Raw genomic sequence first — 26,610 nt, forward strand, 5'->3', positions numbered from 1 at the left:
CTTGGTATTAGCAGGGACCCCAATGAGATGTAACATACAAGCTGAGATATTTTGCAACTTACACTTGCTGTTACGCTGTGGAGTTTTGGACTGTGGAATTCTGGGACAATCTAAATTATCCTATGCCAGAACACTCTCTTCTGAGTTTAAATAGTTCTATGAGCAGGAAATAAAGGTAGATAATAGGATTTACTGCCAAAGACAAATGTCCAAATATCACAAGCATTCTGGGGGAAAGAAAGGAAAATAGTATAAAAAGATTATAGTGGTACGGCCCCTGTTACAGCCAAAAACATTAACCTACATCAATTCAACAAAGTGGAAAAGTGCTCATCCATTGTCTTTCAGTGGAGTTTCAGGACACTGTCATTTCACATGAAAAGAGTGAAAACAGCAAGAGTGCTCGAACGTGTAAATCTGAATCTGAATCACATTGTACAGTGAAACCCACATTGCACAGTAAAAGGTATTGACAATGTCGACCTAGGGGACTTTTTCAAATTGAAAAAAGAAACAAGGACCAATGGTCACAAATGGAGATTAGATAAAAGGGCATTCAAAACAGAAAATAGAGGGACTTTTTTACATGGAGCAGAGCCAACTCCCTAGTAATGTTGTTTAAGCTGACACCCTGAGATCATTCAAGAAGCTGTTGATAAGATTCTGGGATCAATAAGCTACTAACAACCAAACAAGCAAGATGGGCTGAAAGTCCTCCTCTCGTTTGTAACCTTTCTTATGCTCTTATGTCTACAGGAACAAAAGCTTACAAATTGTATTTCTATTTGTGAGAAAATACAACATCGTGTATTCTAAACCTTGACAAAATAAACATTTTAAACATAAAGACAATTAGAGTAGGTTTACTGAAAATAAAAAGTTCAGTTTTCCAAAACTATTAAGAAACAACTCTGCAGGACAAGCCTTCTAAAAATGAAAACATCCTGTGGTGCTGCTTGTAGTTTTAAAATATAAATAGATTTTTATTCCACTTAGGCAAAAATATAGATTTTTTTTTTCACTATAGCAAAGGCAAAATTGTTTATCTGTCAAAACAACAATAATTACAGTGTCTGAGAAAATGTTTTAGATAAAAACCAGTAGGCCTAAAAATGTTACTTAATTTCTAATCAGAATGTGATCTGCCTGCTATACATTGCTGAGTCATACTAAAAGCCCTACTGTTCTAATCACTGGGACATATTGAAAAACCTTATAATCACATTATATGCAATGGTATTTCTTATTTATATTCGCACAATGTAGTGCGATGAATATGTGTTAAAAAAAAATGTCTGTTAAATGTAAAAAGAGAGATTTTTGATCTGTGTATGTAGATATATTAGTTCTGGTGGTGAGTAAACAGTTCTACAATATCCCTGCATTCATAAAGAACAAAAGGCAGGAGACAGGCTGCAATATCCCTGCATTCATAAAGAACAAAAGGCAGGAGACAGGCTGCAATATCCCTGCATTCATAAAGAACAAAAGGCAGGAGACAGGCTGCAATAAGAAAATCTAATCACCGCATTATGGTCTAGTTTAGCATTAATCTAGGACTACTTGATGTTACCTTAAGAGAAGATTAGTGGTTTTGGGGAAATGTGAAGCCTTGTATTTATACAAACCTCTGCATCCCTTAAACAACCACCCATTTATTAAACGTATTTTGGATCGCCTATATGACTTTCAGTGCTAATGCATTGTTTTAACTGTACCTTTTACTGCCCCTAATTTGTTCATTTGATGTTGTACCCATAAACTGTTCGAGAGCTTCCAGAAAAATGTCAGTATTGTTTATTGAAAGCAGAGACACTCCTGCATATTAACACAGCTTGCAATGAAACTCAAAGTCAATCCACAGCATCAATGTGATTAGTTATGTTCATAATGAAAAACGGGTTGCCCTCCAAATGTATTAGTACAACTAGTTCGCCCCACATTTAAATGACACATTTGTTCTTTATCCTATCATTTACTTCGCTATTTGGTCTAGCTGTGATAAGTTAACAAGAAACACCTTGTACAGAAAGTAAATACACAAATGGTTAAGTTTAATTTTACCGGTGTCTTCAGTTAGATTCAAACCTGGTCATACAGTGACAGCAACAACACAAAATAAAGGTATTCTATTTACAAAAGCCTAATATTTTGGAATAAAATAGATCACTACTTTTATTAACCAAAATAAATTACAATAATCAGACGTGTCATTTGGGAAAGAGTATGCACTTCCTCATCCAACAAAAAGCACACAGTTTGGTTTGTGTAACACTGAACTGCATCCAGCTGGTGAATATGGCAAATTATCATTAGAGATATCTCAAATTAATTTATAGATATCTCTAAATGTTTAAAGATATCTCTAAATTATTTTAAGATATCTAAAATACATTTAGAGATATCTCAAAATGATTTAGATATAATCTTTAAACAGAGCTTCAAATGGGATATCTAAAATGCATTTTAACATATCTCTAAATGTTTTTGAGGTATCTTTAAATACATTTCAGATATCTCTAAATCATTGAAAGTATCTCAACATCATTTGAAGATATCTCAAAATAACTTCCTGTTCACTTAGAGATATCTCTAAATCACTTTGAGATATCTTGAAATGACTTCCTGTGAAAATGTTCTCTGTTTCCAATGGACTTCCTGTCCATTTAACAATATCTTCAAATCAATAGGAAGTTATTTAGCAATATCTCTAAATTATTTTGAGATATCTTTAAATGAACATGACATTATTTGAAGATATCTTCAAATGATTTACAGATATATTTACATGAACAGTAAGTTATTTGAAGTTATTTGAAGATATTTGAAGAAAACCCTCATTTTAAGATATCTCTGACAGTTTGGTGTGCCATGCTAGCACAATCCATATGGTTTCCATAGTATTTAAAGATATCTGTAAATCAATTTGCGATATCTTTATTTCATTTTTAGATATCTCAAATTGATTTACAGATAGCTTTAAATTAATTAAAAAAAAAAAAAAAAATTATTAAAAACTGCACAATTAAAGATATCTTGAATTCTATTTGAGATACTCAAAATGTTTTACAGATATTTCTAAATATTTCAAGATATTTTAAAATGCAATTTGAGATATCTCTAAATGATGATTTGGGCTGCCATAAGTATCCGACGTATTGTTATATACAAAGGCATTTAAAACTTGCATTTTTCTCTTTAGTTAGATTGGGACCGAACGGTTGTGTATTGTTTGATTTCACTTAAGTTTGCACTATCAAATATAAATGTTAAAATACATGCATAAGAACATTATGTATGATTATTGAAGTAGCCTATTTTTTACATTCTAATTCATGCCTTAGCATTTTATGAATGTTTACACTCTAGTGCAACAAAGCTTATTGGGATGTACACAAAGGGTTAAATGATTACAAGCTATTTATTTCAGGGTGTTTCATTTTGAAATGTCCCTAAAATACATGGTTTTATTAATCTTTTAAACCTTTTGTGTACATCAAGCAAATCATATTTGTACACTGCAGTAATACCTTCTTTCAAACACACACACACACACACACACACACACACACACACACACATATATATATATATATATATATATATATATATATATATATATATATATATACAGTGCCTTGCAAAAGTATTCAGACCCCTGACCAATTCCCTCATATTACTGAATTACAAATGGTACATTGAAATTTCGTTCTGTTCGATCTTTTTTTTTTAAACACTTAAACTCAAAATCAATTATTGTAAGGTGACATTGGTTTTATGTTGGGAAATATTTTTAAGAAAAATAAAAAACAGAAATATCTTGCTTGCATAAGTATTCAACCCCCACACATTAATATTTGGTAGAGCCACCTTTCGCTGCAATAACAGCTTTAAGTCTTTTGGGGTAAGTATGTACCAGCTTTGCACAGTGTCAGAGTGATTTTGGCCCATTCTTCTTGGCAGATTTGCTCCAGGTTGTTCAGGTTGGTTGGACGACGCTTGTGGACCGCAATTTCAAATAGTGCCACAGATTCTCAATTGGATTAAGATCAGGTCTTTGACTGGGCCACTGTAGGACATTCACCTTTTTGTTCTTGAGCCACTTCAATGTTGCTTTGGCCTTGTGCTTGGGATCATTGTCCTGCTGAAAGGTAAATTTCCTCCCAAGCTTCAGTTTTTTAGCAGACTGAAGCAGATTCTCTTGCAGTATTTTCCTGTATTTTGCTCAATCCATTCTTCCTTCAATTGTAACAAGATGCCCAGTCCCTCCTGATGAGAAGCATTCCCACAGCATGATGCTGCCACCACCATACTTCACTGTAGGGAAGGTGTGTCTTGAGGCATGGGCAGTGTTAGGTTTTTGCCACACATAGCGCTTTGAGTTTTGGCCAAAAAGCTCTATCTTGGTCTCATCTGACCACAAAACCTTTTCCCACATCGCAGCTGGGTCACTCTTATGCTTTCTGGCAAACTCCAGCCGTGCTTTCAGATGGTACTTTTTGAGTAACGGCTTCTTTCTTGCCACCCTCTCATACAGGTCGGTGTTATGCAGAGCTCTTGATATGGTTGACCAGTGCACCATTACTCCACTCCCAGCCATTGAACTCTGTAGCTCCTTCAAAGTGATTGTTGGCCTCTCTGTGGCTTCTCTCATAAGTCTCCTTCTTGTTTGAGCGCTGAGTTTTGAGGGACGGCCTTTTCTTGGCAGTGCTTGGGTGGTGTGATGCAGCTTCCACTTCCTGATTATTGATCCAACTGTGCTCACTGGGATATCCAAACACTTGGATATTATTGTGTACCCTTTCCCTAATCTATGCAGCCTTACCAATGATCCTTCAACAGTGGGGTTTTTATCCAGAAAATGTGACAGCAACTTTAATGGTTCACAGGTGGAGGCCAATGGTAAGGTAATTGTGTCCTCGTTATGGCAATTTCTTTCATCGGTGCAAACTGGGAGCTTCCACAGCACAGGGGTTGAATACTTATGCAAGCAAGATATTTCAGTTTTTTATTTTTCTTAAAAATATTTCCCAACATAAAACCAATGTCACCTTACAATAATTGATTCTGAGTTTCAGTGTTTAAAAATAAAATATCAAACAGAACGAAATTTCAATGTACCATTTGTAATTCGGTAATATGAGAGAATTGGTCAGGGGTCTGAATACTTTTGCAAAGCACTGTATATATATATATATATATATATATATATATATATATATATATATATATATATATATATATATATATATATGATATATATATATGTATATAAGATATATATATATATATATATATATATATATATATATATATATATATATATATAGAGAGAGAGAGAGAGAGAGAGAGAGAGAGAGAGAGAGAAATTTTTAAAGGTTCACACAAAGAAGCATTAATGTTCACATAATAATAGAAATGTGTATAGTTGCCAATGCATCAAAAGCACAGAAGTTTTTTCAAACACACTTTCACTTGACAAAGGTTTGTTAAACATACTGGAAAATAGTCATTGGCACACATTTTATTATTTGTATACCTATAGTTCTGAAGGTTTTTTTTAATAGGGGTAATATAGTCATTAGCGTCACGTGTACATGCATGCATGTCCATTCATTGCGAACAGTTGTATCTTTATGGAGTGTAATAAAAAATATTGCTTCAGTAAATCCGAAACTGTATTGCTCTTCCTGTATTTAGCTGGAATAAGAATGGACTTTTGTACCTAAATTCTACTAGTTTGCTTGATTTCCATGACTGACATTGAGTACCTGACATTTTTGAAGGCTGAAGAACATAACCTTATATAGGTCATTCCACACCAACTCAGCTATTAAAGGCAGCAGCTAACAGCTTTAATAAATCTTATCTTGACAGTGAATTTCCTGTGGCAACCCACACACAGCACAAACAGATAATACTGTTTGAATGGAGTGTCTGTCCGCTCTTGCACCGTAACAGTCCGTATTTGTGTTTCAATCAACCCTTTTTTAACCCCTCTAGAAGTTGCTACATATCCGCTGTGAGAGGGATATAGGGGAGCTCTGCACATATATACAGTACCTATCTTTGTAACACAAAAAGCTTTATCTACAGCCTTTTGAATTGTGAAAAAGCTTGGCAAGGTCAACAGTTAGGATTAATGAATGTGTTTTATGTTGATTGTAAGGTAAAGCTGACATCTGGTTGTTGGTGGTGATGATTTGGTTTAAATTATTGTTTTGAAGTACTGTGTCTTTAATAATTCTTGTGTAATGCCTGAAGGATCTTCAGGACCTCCTTGTAAGTGAGATATTAAGGTTTCATGCAGACCGCGATTAGCACTAATCTCGGACTACCCCTTCTTACCTTAGGTAAAGTAGTCCAAGATTAGTGCTGATTGTGGCCTGTGATGAGACCTGTGACAGGGTACACTTCACCCCTGTGTTTATTTGTATTTTTGTGTATTATTATGATTGTAATGTATTGTTAGGTGCTTAAAAACACAATCTTTTGTTAGTATTGTTTTACAGCATGGGTGGGGTTAAAATTCCCCAACCAGCTAAACGTGTGGATAATGTGGCCATCTCCAAATTAATTCAGTGATTACCAATTTGGAGATGGCCACGTGTATGTGTGTGTGTGTGTGTGTGTGTGTGTGTGTGTGTGTATATATATATATATATATATATATATATATATATATATATATATATATATATATATATTATTCTCATATATCGATGAAGAGTCCCAACCGATCAGCTACTCATCAGGGTTGGCTGTTTTCAGAGACAAGGAACAAAGAAGTAAGATGTAAAATTACAATTGAGATTTCGACCAGCACAATACTTGTTTTGTTTGACTTATTGTCTGTTTATTTTGGCCACCGTGGTGTTTTGTTTTGTTTTAAACCTTGTTTTTATAACACTGTGTAACAATTTTTTTTTTTTTTTTTGTTCCTGGGTAGTAAGTGTTATTTCCTAATTGCTTATGCCTCAAAAGTATAGAAAATGGCTATTATTCCCCACAAACTTTGCTTTTGTGACCAGGACAGTGATATTTCAAAATATCACTATTTCCAGTGGGAAAACGGGCAAATGTCTTTTCATTCACATAAAGTCAGAAAAAAACAACATATGAATCCAAATTAACATGTATTTATACTAAAGTAATACAAAAATGACTACAGAAGATTTAGAAGTGAGTAGTTTTTCGAGATTTACGATTATACTGTAAATAACACTTACTACCCAGGAACAAAAACTGTGTTACATAGTGTAATTAAAGAAAGAGCGCATTTGCAGCTCACCCGTAATACCTTGCCTGTGTGTTTACTTCCTGTTCTGTGACATCACCACTTGACCATCCTGTCACATCACCCCAAAGAGTTTATCCAGGAGGGGATTTTTTTTTTTTTAAATCAGTAAACAAAGATTTGTCATTAAGAATGTCAGGCTCAGGAGATATAAGGAGGGGGCACCTGTACATGAACATACACAGTTTGAGTTTGCATGTTATCAAGCTTCTTGTACTTGGTCAATTATGAATGTACTGTGGTTGAATCTACTCACTTGCAATGCGTGTTTGTGTGACTAGTTAATAAGCAATTTCCGCCCTCTGCCCCCTGGTAGGTAAAGGTTAGGGTTAAGGTTAGGGTTAGGGTTAGGGTTAGGTTTTTTTTGGAAAAAGTCTATAGACTTTATATTCCTGTAGTAAAGAGATTAATAAAGAATACAATATTATTGTTTCTTTATTTGCATTAATGATTTTTTTAGGTTGAAAATAAGGAAAGGGATGTTTTGATTTTAAGAACATGTTTTGTACAGTAGTTTAAAGGATGTAGTTAATACATACCCCAGAAGTTAGCATTAAAGTATTTCCAGTATTCATTGAAAGTGCTCAAGACTTCAAGGTAATGTTGCATTTTACTCACCCAAAATATATTTTGCTCCCATAGTGTCTAAATTGGAGAGTAAATTACTCAATAACCCAAAACCTTATGTGGAGTGCTAAATACACATGCACGGAATGCCACATTTGTATTTTTTACATATATAGCATTTAGAGAACTTGATAATTCCATTCTCTACTACCATTAAGATAAGAATCTAGGCATATATGTACCTATCAGTAAGTATAAAAAGTACTTTTAAATGTATCTCTATTCATATTCTAACTACACGTGTACAAATGTGTTCATTGTTATGTATAAGTTAACCATACTTTTCTGGTCACAGATGTAGAATTAACTGCAAATGAACAATATTGTTATCCACAAATATATACAACTTAATTTACTAGATGTTGCAAAATGATGTGCCCAAGCCTCACCACAAAGTAATAACTATAGTGCAACAGATACACAAAATCATCATGTACAAATGAGTCAACTACAACTGTATACACGATCATGAAGTAGTTTTGTCTGGGGAGTCATGACAGTGTTCCACAGGGTGGGTGAAGGAATGTTTTCTGGGGAGTCGTGACAGTGTTCCACAGGGTGGGTGAAGGAATGTTTTCTGGGGAGTCGTGACAGTGTTCCACAGGGTGGGTGAAGGAATGTTTTCTGCTACACCTCACATCTTTGATTCCTTTTCTGTTTTGTTTGTTTCTCTCTGCTCTCACTCATATTTATTTTGGTCTTGGATCAATTACATTCTCTTCATTGTCAACATAAAATAAATAAACATGTAACCAAATAAACTGATGTATCATACATATTCTTAATAGACAGGTAATAATCACTCCAGTTTCTGATATACACCTTCTAAAGAGCTATAAACAAAGCCCTATACACTCCGACTGTGTTTTTGGCCTTATTCCAAAAATGCTTTCCCTGTTCTTTTGTTGACCACTTTTGCAAATAACTTGTAGGCCATTTAACATTTGTATTTACCTATTAGCCACATCAACATCCAGGCTTCCAGACATCTGATGTTGACCTTCTCTTGTTTTCACTGGGATAAAATGCAAGTCTAAATATTCTCACTGCTCTGCAAATAATATTACCCATTAACCACTAGTTTATTTTTAGCCCTGCTCTTCAGTGTGATAAACAAGTGCTGCCAGTGCTGCTTGTCCCCTCTTCAGCAGATTCAGTCTGGTTAAACCTGGATAGCTGTCAAGCACAGTCAGAGCAGACAGCACACATACATCACGTGTAACCGTCTCTCGTCCCACTCCCTTATAAGGATATCATTAGGAATGAGTAACTTTGGAGTCCTGTACTTGTTAGAACTGCACTTATTGCCCTGTGTAGGGACACAGCATTCTTAGAAACAGTATCCATGTGCCAGATTTTTTTTTATATATAAATATATAAGCAATACAATATTTTACAGCTCTTTGTTTTTCACATGTTTGTTTTTATGTGGTAAGTGTTGCTAGCCATATATATTCACTGGAATTCAGTAATGACTTGTAAATAAAGCACTTTTGTAGGAAATAGCATACACTGTTCTATTATATTACTATTGCTTCTCTATTGTTTTTCACATGTTTTGTTTTTACCTACCGAACTACCAAGGTCATTGTTAACGCAGTCATGTGTTTTGTTTGAATTAAGGGACTTGTGTGTATATATATATATATATATATATATATATATATATATATATATATATATATATATATATATATTCCTATATAAAATTATCTATATATTTAATAGAAATCTTTTTTTACAGATTTAGGGGGTTACAGATGAAAAACTCATATTGGACCTTTGTTACACATACTGTTCATACTATTTCAAAACCGCAAAGCCTGGCTGGTTCCTTACATGTGTGCAGCTAGGGCCTCTGTTATTGCCAGCTGGCTGAGTTCTAGAGGTTTTGAAAAGCAGCCATGATTCTGGTAATTGACTGACTTTACTGCTATATAGAAAGCATGCTTATGAACTGAGCAATCATTTCCAATAATGTTTTACCATTAGAATTGTTACAAAAACGACCATTTTGGGTGGGCCGATACAACCCAAATACAATTGAAGAGAGTGAAAAGAGTCATAAACCAAGCTTTATAGTGTGTATTTGTCATCAAAAAAGGTTGCTTCCTGGTACCTTTAATTAGTTCTGGGGTCTGTTCAATTGATCTAAACTGAGGTTGATATAAACTGTTTAAACATTCAAATAAAACCAAACGTAGTTATTTTAATTGCTTTTAAAAAAAAACAAATATACTTCGGAGAAAAACACTGTTTTTTACAAAGGTTCATTATTTTACTGATTGAAACTGGCATTGTTTAGATCTTTCACCATTTAAACTCCACTGAATGCACTTATCTGTACTGTACGTCAGTGGCGGATTTACTGGGCCCTGGTGCACCCCCCCCCCCCCCCCCAAAAAAAAAAAAAAAAAAAAAAAACACAAAGACAAACTTTTGAAAATAATTACACCAGCAGCAAAATCTGAATCGATCAAAAACGTATTCTAATGTCAAGATGCCTGTGAACAAGACGGTAATCAGTCACGTAACAGTATATTCACACATTTTAATAAATCAGTTGTGTAGCAATGAATCAATTTGAAAAAAAAAAAAACTAAAGTTAGTATGCAAACGTTTCTATATAAAACAAAACAAAACAAAAAAAACAGGTCTGCATCTCAAAACTTAGCTCAGAGTACAACAAATGCATTCATTACAACTCATAAGCGAAAACGTCATTCTATGAACACACTTACACAGTTAACAAATTAAATCCAAAAGCATGTCATTTTTTGTAACTGAATTTTTAACATCCATTAGTTAAGGTGGACAGACTGGAATACGTCTAGCTTGTTCGATGTGGAACTGGAACAGGTTTTAACATTTTCGCTAAATCGCTTAGTTCCTTTAGTGATTTGGGGACGCTGTTTGTGCATTGTGATGGGTTTTTTTCAGACAGAAAGTTTCAAGCAGTAGTTACAGCACATGTAATAAACTGCTAATATATATATATTATATATATATATAATATATATATATTTATATAGAGATCTGCGATACGTTTTAACATACGTTTATTGTATTTTGCCAGTACTACATGTTGTGTAATTGACCTATAAAATACAGTGAATTAGCAGTACACCTATGGCAAAAACTTTTGCATCTCCCTATATAATTAAACAATTAATAAATGAATACTGATACGTTAAATATTGAATTAAATACCACTTTGTAGTTTTCCATACTTAACGAAAACCGGACAATAAAAATATGTGACATTTCGAATCCAACATGAACTACTGTACTACTATTATGCTGCCGTCCGTTATATTTTTTGTGATATCGTTCTGCAGCTTCTTTGATTACATGATGTTATTTTATTTATTTTTTTAATTGTCTCAATCCAAAAAAAAAAAAAAAAAAAAAAAGTACGTGATGCAAAACGTGGGGCTCCACCATGTTTCACCGTGTGCAGACCGGGCTGTTCCACGGCAGGAAAGTGGCCGGGTTTCGCAGAGTTTCGCCTGGTCTAGCAGTAATTTATAAAGATGAATGTACGCCTTTAGATCACATCTCCCAACAGGGTAATCACATGACTTTAACACTGACCTATTGTCAGAGCGCTTACTGCGGCCCGCCTCCAGATAAATAATCTGTCAGATGTGATTTGCTAATTTGAGTTTTGATTGACAGATTATTTTTTTCTAATCGCAGTAGATTATACGGCGCCAGTTGTATTTTTTTACGTCTTGTCATTAAAGTGGGCTCAGAAAAATAAAAATAAAAATTGACTGGGGGCTGCCAAAAAAAGAGTCAAGGTCACGCTGTACGTTTGCAGTCAGTTTATGTGGCCAATAGCACAGTGTTATTATGTAACAGGAAACTGTGAGCACTAAGAAAGGAGACGCAAACGCTGTGACCTTTTGAAATCTCTTAACTGGCTTCTATTGGCTACTTGTGAAATGTTTTGTTTGAATCAACAACCTGAACCCATTGCACTCACCCACTTAATATCCATCTGGTACAGAGGATGGTAACTTTATGATTGAAATTCAAACTCAATACATTTGGTGAAAATTATTTAATCTACCAACAGTGCTTCTTTGTTCTAGTATTTTCCAGCCTTGTTATATATATATATATATATATATATATATATATATATATATATATATATATATATATATATATATATATATATGAGTATGTGTGTGTGTTTTATGGTTGTAATGTTATGCATCTTGTTTTGTGTCTATGTTCTGTGTCTATGCCACCACTGGAATCTAGGCCGATTTGTGGATTTGCGGTTTAAAAACCACTCTTTTAAGAGTAAACGTGCATTTGCACAAACCATTTGCCACAAAGATAACACATTTTCTTTTTTTTTTTATTGCAGGTTGTTCAGTATCGTAGTTTAACAAGCCAGGGTCTGTAATCTGGTTCTTTTTAAGTCAAGTACTGCATATGTAACTGATCTCAGTGAACTGCAGCTGCCACTGTCTTGTTCCCCTGTAAATAAGATGCTGCAGCTCAGCAAGTATTTCCTGGTAAACAATTCACCCCACGGAGTTTCCTTTCTGTGCATATCACTGTACTCCCACAGTATCAGTTCCCTTCCTTATTCTATCTATTGTAACATAACTGCTACATATTGTACATGCCATTTATACAATGCATTATACCATGCTTCTGTTATTAAGGATAAAACAAAATACATTTTGATAAGGAATTGCATTAGTTCCATTATTTAGTTGAGCTCAAGGTGGTTTCCATAAATACTTTCTAATTTAAATATAGGCCAACTATGTGATAGTTTAGGTTATTCAGTCTATTTAAAACAGTAGGTAGGTGCTTATTTTTTAAATTATTCCTTTTTAAAAAAAAAAAAATGAAATCTCCAATTATTTTTCTTATTTTCTCCTCAATTTGGTAAGTCCAATTATTGTTTATTTTAACCCGGCTTACCGCTGCAACACTGCGCTGACTTGGGGGGACTTGAAAACTGACACACGCATCCTCTAAAATGTGTGCCGTCAGCTGTCCGCTTGTTTTCACTCTGCAGGCCCGCCATGCAGCCACCGTGTCGGAGGACCACGCAGCTTTGGTCAACTTACAGGACAGGCACGCAGGCGCCTGGCCAGTCTACAGGGGTCGCTGGTGCGCGGTGAGCCGAATACACATAGCCCTGATATTAATCCTACTCTAGCTTTGTGCAATGAAGTAATAAGGATAAGCTGCTGGTTACAGGGATAAAGTATTCCTGTTAATAAAGTATTTTTAAAATATTTATTATAATACATGTACAACAAAACACATTTGCTACTGGTAAACTCCACTGCCACCTTTGCACATGACATCATAAACGGTTTTGCCCACTGGATCTGTGCTGTCATGCGTTTTTAACATGCGTAATTGTGTTCATCAATTAATATAACAAGCATGCCCATTGCCTATTACACCTTGCACACTCCGTAATTGTACGCATGATGGTGATGGGTAAATTTTGGAATCAAAACAAGTTTAATTTTATCCTTTTTGATGTGCGTTAAAAATGACATTGACCAATGATAATCACTTGGGAAGACACATGGTTTCTTGCAGTTCCCCGAACAAAATGGAAAAACCAATTGTGTGTGTCGCCAAAGATTTCCAAGATTTATATTATCCCAATCTATTTTATATATATATATATATATATATATATATATATATATATATATATATATATATATATATATATAATTATTCGCAAGACTTTGAAACAAAAAGAAAACATATTGAAGGACATTGCCCTGGTCTTGGGCATGAGTGGTATGTATTATAAAACATTAATCATTAACTACTAGCATATATAAACACGTGGATTTTGTGCAGTATATTGATCATGGGAATTATTGGAGACACACACTAAGGCTCTTGGGTACAATGTGGTTTATTAGGCAGCCAATAAAAAGTTAGTACCATCCACACACTCACTCATACATACACAGACAGCCCTTCCCCACCCCAGAGCACTAGCCCACCTCTCAAGGTGACATTCATAGACCACACAAAACAAAAAAGGAAGGATTCAACAATTACAACTTATATCAAGTAAATAATAAATCAATACAAAATATAACAACAACAATTTTTCCCAGTAATATTCCACACTCCCAGCATCATTTGCTGCTATTTAGCATTTTAGGTGGGAGGCCGGCTCCGTCACTCAATCTGCCAACAGGAGGTGCCAGCGAGTCTGTCCAGCCGTACCCATTACACAGCCCCCACCTCAGGGCCAAATGTCCCATTGGCCCAGCACTGAATTCTCAAATCTTTATTTGCCATTTTTCTGAAGTGGCACTGGAGAGCCGTGGAGAGAGTGTGGAAGTCGCACGGCTCCGCTTTCTTTTCCTTCCTTTCCAGTGCTGCCACCAGCTGTCCCGCCTGTTCTTCTGGCTTCCAGTTGTTCGCCGAGGCCGCTAAGCAGAACTTCAACTTGTAGGGTTTCCAGGCCGAAATCCTGTCGTAGCGGCCTGCCTTGGCGGTACTCTTGCTGGTCCGCTGCGCTGGTTCACCACGATGAAGGACTGGGGCCACCTTGGCTGGTCAAAGTTGCCGCAGTCTTGGGTCTGCTTGCTATCGCCCTCTTCCTCGCCAGTGCTGTTCTCTTTGCCTCTCCTGGGGTAACCTGCTCGGCTGCCATCTTTGCCGCCTCTACTGAGGTGGCCAGCTCGGCTGCTGGCTTCTTTCTGCAACAGCAAGAGTTCGCTGGTTTTCAGGGGCACATCTTGCCCCTCCCGCTGCTTCCCCACTTCATTCCCTGGACCTCTTCCATCAGCTGGGCAATTTCTCACAGGCAGAGGTGGGACACAAGGTTGGGACCTCCCACTCTGAAGCATAGGGCTGATACCACTCAGTTTTAATTCAGACACCAAAACACATTAAAGTGTGTGCTCAGAGTCATTTAAAAAAAAAGAACCGCCGTCAATAAAGCCCCCCCCCCCCCCCCCCCCCCCCCCCCCCGGGCACACAGCCTGGCTCAAGCCGTCCCGACTCATATCTGATCTCAACTGGCAGTACACAGTCTGGAATCGTAGCAGTGTACGTGCCCTTAAAACCAATGTTATCCAGATTTCAATCTGCGTGTCCTCAGATTTGAAGATTGAACATGTTGAATCTTTTTCAGCAGTAGTTTTCGTTTAGATGTGTGATCAGTCTGTTTGTGTGCGACGGTTGCCGACCAAGACTGACTGAGAACGATTAGTCATAAGAGTGCCAACCAATGGTGAAGCAGCTTTAAGTGACGTGCTTGTCATGTGACTTGTAATAAAAGATGGCGGAATATTGATTGCTTTAGTTCCACAAATAAAAATACATTAGTCTTGAATTGCTCAGTGTCCCGGATTCAAAAATACCAAATATGTGCACATTTGAATAGTGTTTTCAGGCGTTTACTAATCAAAGGTAAATTATCACTATCTTACTGCCCTAAAACAGAAGTAAACGGAGCGGACATCACAAGCCCCTAGAACTACATGCTGAGAAAAAAAAAACAAAAAAAAAAAAACGCCAAAGTAAAATAAAAATCAGCAGATTGGATTTTATTTACCACAGGCTAAAGTGTAGTAGACAAACTGTACAGAAAGTCAAACATGCCAGAAACATTCGCACGGTGTAAATGGTCAATGGCTAAATTAACAGGCTAAGCGCTTCTTTTTTGGTTGCCTCGCGGCGCTGTCTCCGCCATGCGTAATGTGAGGGTCGCTATGTTGGGCTAAGTTAATAAAACAAATATGTGCATAGGGCAATAACATAGTAATCACCACGATCTAGTTGTGATCAGTCCAATTAAGTCTTACTCTTAGCAGTGTGTGACACCCAGTCGGGAAAATCTCGATTGTGACGTCAAACCAAAACTGAGTACCACTGATCGCGGAATCTGCGCAAACTAGATGCATCGGGACGGCTTGAGTCGGGCTGTGTGTGGCGGGCTTTATTCAGTGCAAATTAGCAGCTTGAAGTCCGTTCGTCAGATTACACTTCGAAATGAAAACTGTATATTTTAAAGCGTTTTGATAGCTAGGAGTAAATATAATTAGTTATTTATAGATATAAATCTAACGTAGCTTTATAAAGGTGGGTTTATGTTGCATCTCTCGACTTAAGGTGGCACTATTACTGGGAGACAGGATCGGATGGGTTTATTCTATGCCTCCGGGACGCACTATCGTACGGGGAGGCACTATCGGTTACGGCACCGCCACTGCCTGTAAGTCGCATTGGATAAATATGCGACTATAATTAATATATCGATCGATAGATAGATACAATGTGTGTGTGTGCGTATGTATCTTCCCCTAATGTGCCACATGTCTTCCCCTCCACACACCCCGCAGTTCTTAGAAAGAGCGACGTAAACACAGACTGACACTTACAGTTTAACCAATCCCGATACAGGTTCCAACATATCTTCTGCCTGGGGAGTAGGGGAACGCACTCTGTGCTTATTATAAACCTATTATTTGACAGCAGTTAAGAACAAATTAGCAATAGAATACAGTATACTATATAAAAAAACTTAATAGACCCATAAATATAGCCGTTTTGACTGAAAGTATATGACAAAAAAAATAAATAAAATACATGTCACCCCTACAGAAAATGGTACACTCTGATTTACGCGTCATCCATTGTTTACAAATCAAACCAAAGGGGTTGCTTTTCCGTTGAGAAGCGTGGTGAGAGCAAGAGGAGGTTTGGACGTCTCATTCATTTAAAAACAAATTCACGCTTAAAACATTAAAAGCCAGATAATATGCCTTGTCGAAAGGAGAATTACATTCTTTTAGAGCAGTCTGTCACCGTGGACTCGAAAGAGGTGGACGCTCTAGTAACCAAAATCGGCGAAGCATTGCAGCTTCACAACAATAGTACTACCACTGCTGCTAGTCAGAAAACAGTGTCATGCCTTCATAGTAACAACAACCACACCAAACAGAATAATGCATCGCTTCAAAAACGAACCGGCTGCTGTATTCGACTCGGAAATCGGGCTAATCGAAACCGGGGGAGCCCATATTCAATACCTCAGGACACCAATCAAGAGTGGGGGAGTTTGAGAACCTGGAATCGAAAGAAAATCGACGTTTCTCAGGACGACCCCCACCAGCTGCTTCAGGAATTGATTTTGTCTGGAAACCTGATCAAGGAGGCAGTGAAACGCCTTCAGGTCTCTGCAGCAGAACGTGCAGATCATTCCAACACCGGCTATGATCTGCAATGGTAATGATGTGACGGCTATATACATGTTTTAATTAAACCAACAACACCAACAAACAATCGAAAGGAGTCGATTAACTGTCACAGAAAATTAAGATTCCACCGGAGCTATTTGTTAAACAAAGTACTACTTGTTACCTGTGTTTTTACATTTTGTAACATGCAGTTAATAAATACAGCAACCTTTTTAAGACACCGTTTTAATTATATATTTTTTGTAAATCTTAATGTTTTTTTTTTTTTTTTTTTTTTTTAAAGGACATATTATGTACTGATATTTCTTACAATCCTCGTTTTTTTTTTTTTTCTCGCGAAGGACTGAAACCTATTTCTGGAGTGCATTTTCTGTCAATGGCGTGGCAGCTTCATCTACATTCTCTATGTATCACACAAGCCTGCATGTTTACGTGTACCCGATGCCCCGTGGGACATTCGGCTTTCTGTTAAACATCAATAACATGTTTTCTGTTTTTGAAGTTTGAGAATCTTTTCAGATGAAAACAGCACTTGCCTTGTTTACAGAGATAAACATGACCTTTTGTTAGGTGAAGTTAAATGGTAACCCAAGGTCGTTATTAATAATAATGCACACTCCCCTAATTGGATACCAAGACGAAGTTGTTTTGCAGCCACTCACTAGGGTGCAGCTCAGGCGAACTGGCACGTCGCCCTGTTTCAACTGCTGGAGAGTCGGCTTTCCAAGAATGACTACCAACTGTTCAGAAGTCAGTTGTTGTCGGACTGCCGTTTGTTGTGCTGTCACCGTGTTTATTTAATACAACCCAGGCAGCCCCATTTGTTTTAATATCTCATGAATCCCAACGCGGTGTAAATTGTGTTTACATTTTGTACACTTCGCAACGAAGTATTTCCACCGTTTCCTGATTGTCCAGGATTTTCTGCCTTTTAAATAAATACATTTTTGTTTGTGGTTTTACATTTGACTCGTGGTTGTGTTTTGTTTGTTTTTTTTTAGATTTATTGTTTCAGCTTTTACTTTTATCTTCAGAGGTCTCACAAACGTCTTTGTCAAATTGATCTGTTTGGGTAAACTTCTAAATTAACCTTATAAATTAGGTATTTAAAACACACACAATAAAACACTGCCATAACCATTTAATTGTGCTGAGGTGCACAGCTTGAACTCAATAGTGCATTATTTTGGCTAACGTAATTATTGGTTTTATAATGCCAACAACTATCATTTTGCCATGTTTTCACTTGAGGTGTGGTTTGTTACCCGGAGAAGCTGCAAGATAGGACATGTTAGATCTGCCTTTTAATGTAAAGACTTTCTTCACAAGGAAATGGCGATTTTAAGAGAATTGTTTCCGTGTTTCCCTGGTGTGTTACTTATCCTACAACACGCTGTTAACAGAAGTGAACATAATGATTACCACTATGTTCGCCTCTCTTAGCCACAGTTAATAATGCAAACTAAATATATGTATCTGGCAGCAGACCAGAGCTTATGCTGGGCCCCGCTCTGTGGAATGGATATTTTTGTATCTCAAACTATTTTCAAATTGTATTGTGGGCCGTGGTTAAAGTGAGGCGGTATGCAGACCGATGCAAAAAACAAACAAACAAAAAAAAACTAACTAACTGTATGCTACACCAGCAAAAACAAAACAAATCTAGGGTAAAATCTATACTTCTTTACTTTCGGACAAAAGATTTTGACTACTGCCTTTGCACTGTGCAAGTGTGTTTCACCTTAGGTCATGCCCTTATTCCCCGGAAGCACTTGTCCTGTAGGTCACTGTCCCCTCGAGTTTTTGTATTACTTATGTGTGTTAGAAATCATACCAGTCCAAACCTACTAATACGTTTCATGCTGAATTTCGTCTGTTTTATTTTTGTATACTAGTTTTATGAAAATCGCGATCTAGGTTTTCGTTGTATAACATTTTAAACAAAACTAACAAGTCCGTAAAAAAACAAAAAACAAAACGTAATAACATATTATTAAATGACATTTAAAAACGACACATTCTCCGTAGCTCTTTTGTTTTGCGCATACATGTGTGGTGTTATTTTACGCCACGCGTTGAAACGGGGAACGCCATGTACTGCGCTTGCCGGGCATGGACAAATGATTTTAGCTCAGAAAACTAGGAAACGATCATCAGAACGGGGTTCTGTACAGTTTGTCCCTTAAAGTTATTTTAAGGTACTTGTTTTCACAATTCAGGAAATTTATGCCTCTTTAACCGACTGAGCAACAAATTGGGTTATCAAAAGTACGATTTTGTGGGTGATTGCAGTTTGCCTATTCGTAGTGATTTTGCACTCGTCAATCACAACACCTCCGAATCAATATGACCCTAGAGCCTTGTATAACTGGAGACAGATCTAATTTAAAAATGTTTCAATTTTAACTTTTTAAATTGGCATATGACGTGTATTTTAGGTGCAATAGGCTTTAAAGGTATGGGACTATACTAAGATCACAACGATAAGAATAACAGTATTTTGTTTGTTTTTGCCGATCTCTTCCAGCTCTGTATTAGCTAGTTAATACAGGCCTTGCAAGCCACTTTTCTTGACTGTTTTATCGCTGCATATCTTGGATAGTAACAACAAAGACGTTTATTTGTATAGTTTTAAAATTTTATTTTACGTATTCTACTGAAAAAATAACTGCATTCTACAAATGCAATGTACTCTGAGTGTATTGAACCGAACGCTGTTTAAACAAAAGTCAAATCCAGGGGAAAAAAACAAACTAAAGATCTGCCGAAAACATGACTAGTTTTGTGTTTATTTTTAATTTTAAGCAATTGTAATTACATTTGATCTATTAGTGCCACGCTGTTTTTATTCAAATGAGTGTACTTCTTAAGCCTGTTTCTTGCAAAACTACGTCGCGTAGTTCCCTGCAATTCTCCAAGTGGAGTCCACATTTTTAGTTTTGTTTGTTTGTGTATCATGGGGTTGCAGTACAGTTTACTGTAGTTGTGCAAACATTTTAGTCTGCACGTGTTCCCTTTTTTATTACGCATTTCATGCATTCATATTAGCACTCTTGAACAATTACAATACTTTTCACAACTGATACTGTCTCTGTCTTTATGGTGTGTATGTTATGAATGTGTATAATGGAAATATTGTATAAGTGTTTTTCTTGTGTTTTGGATTGCAGTGGTTCAACGGACTGTCAACATATTAATTGGGCTTCGTGAAGTGAAGGATCCTGTAGGGTCATTTGATTTCGATAGGGGAGTCAGTAAATATACCCACTGGACTTCCCTAATGAAAAACAAATGACACTCTTATACCATTAGAGCCAGGGTCAGCTGTACATATTAACATTACTCAAATTTACATAATGAAATTCCTATATAGAGTGAATAGGTATACTACCAACACTATTGTATCTCCAAACGATATTATCTAGATATAGCCAACATAACATATCCAGTGCTGAGTCCTTGGTATACAGTACGCACAGGCAGCATGCATATACACCTCATTTAATACAATTATTATATATTATATCCATCTGTTTAAATGAGGGAACACAATCACATGTAAAAAATAATGTTCATTCCACGAGCTTAAACCTGCATATTGTTTGAACGCAATGTTAAAGTCTAGCAATTTATGAACACAACTAATGGTTCTGAAATGTATATATTTAAAACAAACATTAATAGCAGATTCAATACTTTCTTCACAGTGTACTGTAGGCTATACTGCTGTCAGTCTATGTATTGGAAAACAAAAAAAAAAGAACTGGTACATAAACTGGCACATGCATTTTAAAAAGTACCACTTTTTGATAGCATACCATTTTCTGACCCTACACAGGTCATGTTTTGGTGCATGTACCACAGTCTGACGATGTACCACTACACCAGCCACTTTAAACACTGATTGTGGGAGGTGGGGGGAGTCCTATAAGTCAGACATAGGCATAATTATTAATATTTATTTTACATATGAATTGTCTTTAAGCAGATGATTTTGATGTGTGGTGCAGATCAGGGACTTGCATTTAGGGTAGGAAAGGTTGGCAATGCTTGCCTTTAAATACAAATACAAATATATCTTGTTTATTGTTTTGTTTTTGTTTTTTGTGTAACTGTCTATGAAAGAAAGATCGGTAATGCTTTTCCGTTTACACACTAGCTCTGTGCTGGAAGATCACGATATTCACAAAAACTGCCTCTCAAGCTGCTTCTCTTTACTGTGTATTGAGAGAATCTGTTTATGCATGCATGTTTACTCAGTCAATGGCTCCTAAGGTAAAAAGTCTGTCTAGAGCTCTGTGATGCCTGACTTATGGGATGCTTTGTATATGTAATGTACAGTTCTATTTAGAGTTACACTAGGGGTTAATGTATCCTGAAGTGGAAATGTTTCGGTTACACAGAAAAGGCATTTTATTTATATGTCATTTTCACATCGGTTGCATATTCATTCACTGACACCTGATTAAAAACTGGTATAGTCATTTGTTAGATACTAATTTATTGTTCAGTAAGTGCACATATCTTGTATGTGCCAGCAGACTGTAATCTCCTAATTTAGTACAGGTAATCCAAATAATTACTGTACATAAATGCATACTTTTTCTCAGAGCGGGTGGAACAGTGTTCTGTAGTCCTGAATTAGGCTTGCTGAAATCTGTTCTGTATTCATTTTTCTTCCATTGAGCTCTGTTTCAAACACTCACTGGTGTCCAGGTGTTTAATCAGCATTGTTTTAAACGTTGACTCGACTGCCAAGTAAAATCCAGACTTGGGTCAACATTACTAGCCTGCATAATTTCATCCAGTGAGTAACATTTGTACCAACAGACTTTTCTAACTGTTTCCAGTGTTTCCAGCTTGCTGTTTAACCAGGCATATATAGCTAGTTTAAAAGTTATCAATTAAGCATGCATTTCAAGACTGGGCTCTGTTTATGACTATATTCCTAGTCTATGCATTTCAAGACTGGGCTCTGTTTATGACTATATTCCTAGTCTATGCATTTCAAGACTGGGCTCTGTTTATGACTATATTCCTAGTCTATGCATTTCAAGACTGGGCTCTGTTTATGACTATATTCCTAGTCTATGCATTTCAAGACTGGGCTCTGTTTATGACTATATTCCTAGTCTATGCATTTCAAGACTGGGCTCTGTTTATCACCATATTCCTAGTCTATGCATTTCAAGACTGGGCTCTGTTTATGACTATATTCCTAGTCTATGCATTTCAAGACTGGGCTCTGTTTATGACTGTATTCCTAGTCTGTGGGTGGTTAAAGGATTTAATCCCAGTAAACAAATGAATACTCCAGTCGAAGGTTCAGTGTTTTTAATGTGTGTTTCATGTTAACATATTTTTTATATTATATATAGTCCAATTAAAGCGTGATCAATAAATATATAAACAGATTGCACAGAATACTTTCTACCTTACAAGTACAAAACAGTGATCCTCTCATTCTACTTCTATCATGTATATCTGGATAGGAAATTGAAGGAAGAGGATCCTTTTTGGTTGCGGCGCTCTGACACTACTGGTAAACTTGTGTTTACTGTTTAAATTCATTGAGCTGTCACTAATTTAAGTTAAAACATACTTTTGCATAAAAACAAAAAATATTATATTGGATAGAAATCTAATTTAGGTAATATTTTCTTCATTTTCTTTTTTAATGTATTTATTTTTACTATGGATACATGAAAATGGTCTATTTTAAAGTTTTTAAACATACTCTATCTCTGTTCTCTTTTCATTGTTTTACATTGCATTTAGTAGTAAGTTCACAAGGGTATCAAGAGATCATGCCTCTGGGTTAAAACAGCAGCTAGATTACTGTAGCGTGAAGGAGTGTCAGCCTTTAGATCCACCGCTGTTTAGATGCAGCAAGAAGAAAATCCATAATACTTCAAATACAGAGAAATGAATAATACATTAAATGCAGTGGAAAGTACATAATACATGATAGTAGCATAATACATGAAATAGTACACTAAATACAGTGGAACTGCAGTGTGAATTGGAGTTAGTTCTTCTCTATGCTAAAGGTATTATAATGTTATACAAGTATTTTTTAATCAGGGTTTAAATCATTTCAATACCAGGGGCTCATATTTAAGATCATAATAAAAAAACAGGTTTAAAAAGCAAGAGCAGAATATGCTGCAATTAACAAAACTGCCACAAGATGTCACTGAGGCTCCATAACTCCAGTTTCAAGGCATGAACTCATTTTGTTGTATTTGTATGTATATTGTTGAAGTGAAATGGATCATTTACAATGTTTTGTTTAAGTGCTGTTTATATATGAGTGAATATGACTGTTCATGTAGTCGAGCCAAGTAATAAATTATCTGACCAAAAACATCTTAGTCAGATAGCACTTCATTTTTGTGTGAAATAAATAAGTACGCATTGTCATTTCTTCCTGGACACATAAGACTGGAAGTGATAAGACAGACTGAATTCCCAGTTTTCTGTTTGATTGCATTCAAACTTGGCTTGAGTGACTAATTTGGATGTTGCTCTGTATCCCATAATAGCCAAGGTGGTAGCCAAGTAATAAAACCAATAGGTAACAAATAATTAGATGCATTTCATGTCTGCTTATTTCTACAAAATTGGCATATGTGTGTGTTTTTAAAATTCCAAGATCTGGAGATAAACACAAATAGAATGGCATTCAAACAGTTTAGATCATTGATGTGATACCCAAGCTTTTTAATAAGGTTCAGTCACTGCAGTTCAGTGCCAGTTTTTCTAATTTAGCAGGAATAACTACTGTGCCTCATGATTTGAATAATATTTCAATATCACACAAGGTGAATACTGTAAGTTGCAATAGCAATGGTTTTAAAATTGCTGTTTCTACACTTTTTGGCTTAAACACATTTGCAGAATATAGTGCTCTTGATAGTTCAGTTCTCTGTTATTAGTGACCTTGAATGTTCCCGTTGCATAGTGTCCCCTTACTAGAAAATGTTTACAGTTACTCTGTGTAATGCACCTGTCTCAAGAGATTCAGCAAAACAGCAATCTACAACACAGTGGAGTTCTAACTGGAAAGGGTCTCTGTCCTGCACGTAAAGCTTGGGGAATTCTAATAAGATGGACCCACATGGAGAAGACAGTTTCTCTATACAGTCAGCACTCACATATCCGACCCTATAAAATTTTGACTTCAGTGATGGTTAAACACATGTGATGCATGTCTGATTATTTCATTTTGCCCTATTCCAACCCTTTTCCTTTTTTTCCAGGGAACACAAAAAAGATACAATGTTAAAAACACATAGCTGAAAGGACTGTGTTTTAAAATAAGTAGGCTTCTATTTAGATGTACTGTATTGGTTTTGTTGGTACAGTACTATATTTTCAACAGAAGTATTTTAATTCAGAATGATATTATCCTGAAAATATCACTTGCCAAAAGAGACGACACGTGGACTGTAATATAGTACTTTTAAATCCGTTATGTATTTTAACAGTATGTACAATTGCCCATTAACAACCCAACATCTAAACTAAATCAAAATGTTACCCATAGAAAAAAAACACCAGTTTCCAGAATTAAAACAGTGTCCAAAGTCAGTTTACAAAATTGCAGAATGTAGTGCTCGATAAGGCCCTAATGTCACAGTTCACTTGCAAATGTAAATGCACAAAAACTAAAGATCACAGATTTAAAAAAAAAAAAAAAAATGCATCACAGTGTTTACATTACCGTAGCTTGTCTCGTTAACTGTGTTTTTGCTGCATTTTCATCATGTGAAATTGGAGGAAGCGCTCTGTAACTGCACAATAAAGACAGACTGATTTGGCACGTGAGAAATAAAAATGTGGACTGTGACGGATAAACAGGTACATTGTAACATTGAAGAGACGGGCTTTGTATCAGAAAACTGGTGACAGAGTCGGAAATCACGTGTGATGGGTACGTGCATTCATTTGTTAAATATATATAATGGGACTTGATTTTGTTCTTAATATAAGGGTGGTAAAACATGACTGACGTGTATCTGAGTGCTGACTGTATAAAGTTGTGCTCCCTCTGTGGTCCACAACCACAAGGCCAGCACATAAGCTATAGCAAAGAAGGGTAACAATTTGTGCTTGAATCAGTGTAAGTTGAATTCATCAGAGAACAACAATCTGCTAGGTGTCAATTTTATTTTCATGCAAGAAACTTTGAAGGCCAAGTTGTTACGATTAAGAGAGAGCATCCAAGTTTTGAAGAAAAAGTGGTATGTATAACAATTTGGAATAAAAAAAAAAGCTTTTTAAATTGCCCCAACCACAATTCATTAAATGAATTATACATGCCACATCTTTGTTGTGATTATATAGTGAATAATAAAAAGTAGGCAGTGTATTAATAATAATAAAAAACATGAGAGATCAAGATCATTTACATATGTAGTAGAGATACTAGTATCAATATAATTTGCTGTAAAGCATGGATCAATTTTTTATAAAATGTAAATAATATCATTATTATTATTAAAAATATAATATGAAACTCAAACTGAATTGACAAAAAACTTATTGTAAAAGCATTTGAAGAGATTTATGACTTGACTTAACCTTGAAAAAAAAAAAAAAAAACACAATTACTTGGCTTGGTTGCTTTGGGTACAAAAATAACCTCTGGGCTTGAAGGTGACGTGTTCTTTTACTGCTCTGTGCTTAATCTCCATGTGTGCTTGATGGCAGGAGAAATGCTGTAAAAGCTATCGCCCCTCTGACTAGACGTTCCACCTGTTTTGTAGCTGTTAACACACAAGGCAAAATTCAAAAAGTATCACTCCTCCCATCCCAGCATTAGGATTCCATGGAAAGACATCCAAGGTAATCGGTAAAAACTATGTGCCTTTTTTTCAAGAAGGAAACAATACATGCTGTTTTAACTTGCATGAATCTGCAAGACACGTAATGAAGCATGATTGCCACACATAGCTTGTGCCGTGTGCTATCAGATATAGGGCTGAATCTTCTAAAACCTCCTCCATGTTTTCTACAACTGCTTTTCAAATAAGATAATTTGCAACTCCTTGCATGTATTAACATGAACATAAAAACATAAAACAAAACTAAAACTTTTGGAAGGTATGGTTGTTTAACATATTTGCCAGCTACAATAATTTAGCAATAACTGTTTTTAAGATTACCTGTTTCTGCCATACAACGGACAGAATGCATACTCCAAGCGTCACATAGGCGGTTTGTGGTCAAAAGCGAAGGCCAGAGACAATTATTTTCTTCTCTCATTCATGTGGCACTGACAACTGCCACCTCGTTTCTTCCGACGAATTCCACAGCTTTGTACATTTTTTCCACAGTTAAGTTTTACAACAAATTGTCCTCAAGTCAAAAAATAAAAATGATAACATTCATATCTTACTGGACAGGCTTGACAAAAAAAAAAAAAGAAAAATCAATATGTATGCAGAAGTGGAGTAGCTG

The 26,610-nt window shown here is 35.9% G+C and overlaps 1 protein-coding gene and 1 pseudogene across 1 annotated transcript; one reads left to right on the top strand and one right to left on the bottom strand.

Annotated features, from left to right (window-relative positions):
• LOC121313988 overlaps positions 1-14,790 on the bottom strand; it is a 29,262-nt pseudogene extending 14,472 nt beyond the window's left edge.
• Positions 14,791-16,615: 1,825 nt separating this feature from the next.
• On the top strand, positions 16,616-18,107 carry LOC121314972 (GSK-3-binding protein-like). The gene has a single exon (XM_041248778.1). It carries the CDS (start codon positions 16,707-16,709, stop codon positions 17,175-17,177), a length of 471 nt encoding a protein of 156 aa, XP_041104712.1. The 5' UTR covers positions 16,616-16,706; the 3' UTR covers positions 17,178-18,107.
• The last annotated feature ends 8,503 nt before the right edge of the window (positions 18,108-26,610 follow it).

This window comes from Polyodon spathula, chromosome 4, assembly GCF_017654505.1.
Source record: "Polyodon spathula isolate WHYD16114869_AA chromosome 4, ASM1765450v1, whole genome shotgun sequence".
Taxonomy (NCBI): Eukaryota; Metazoa; Chordata; class Actinopteri; order Acipenseriformes; family Polyodontidae; genus Polyodon; species Polyodon spathula.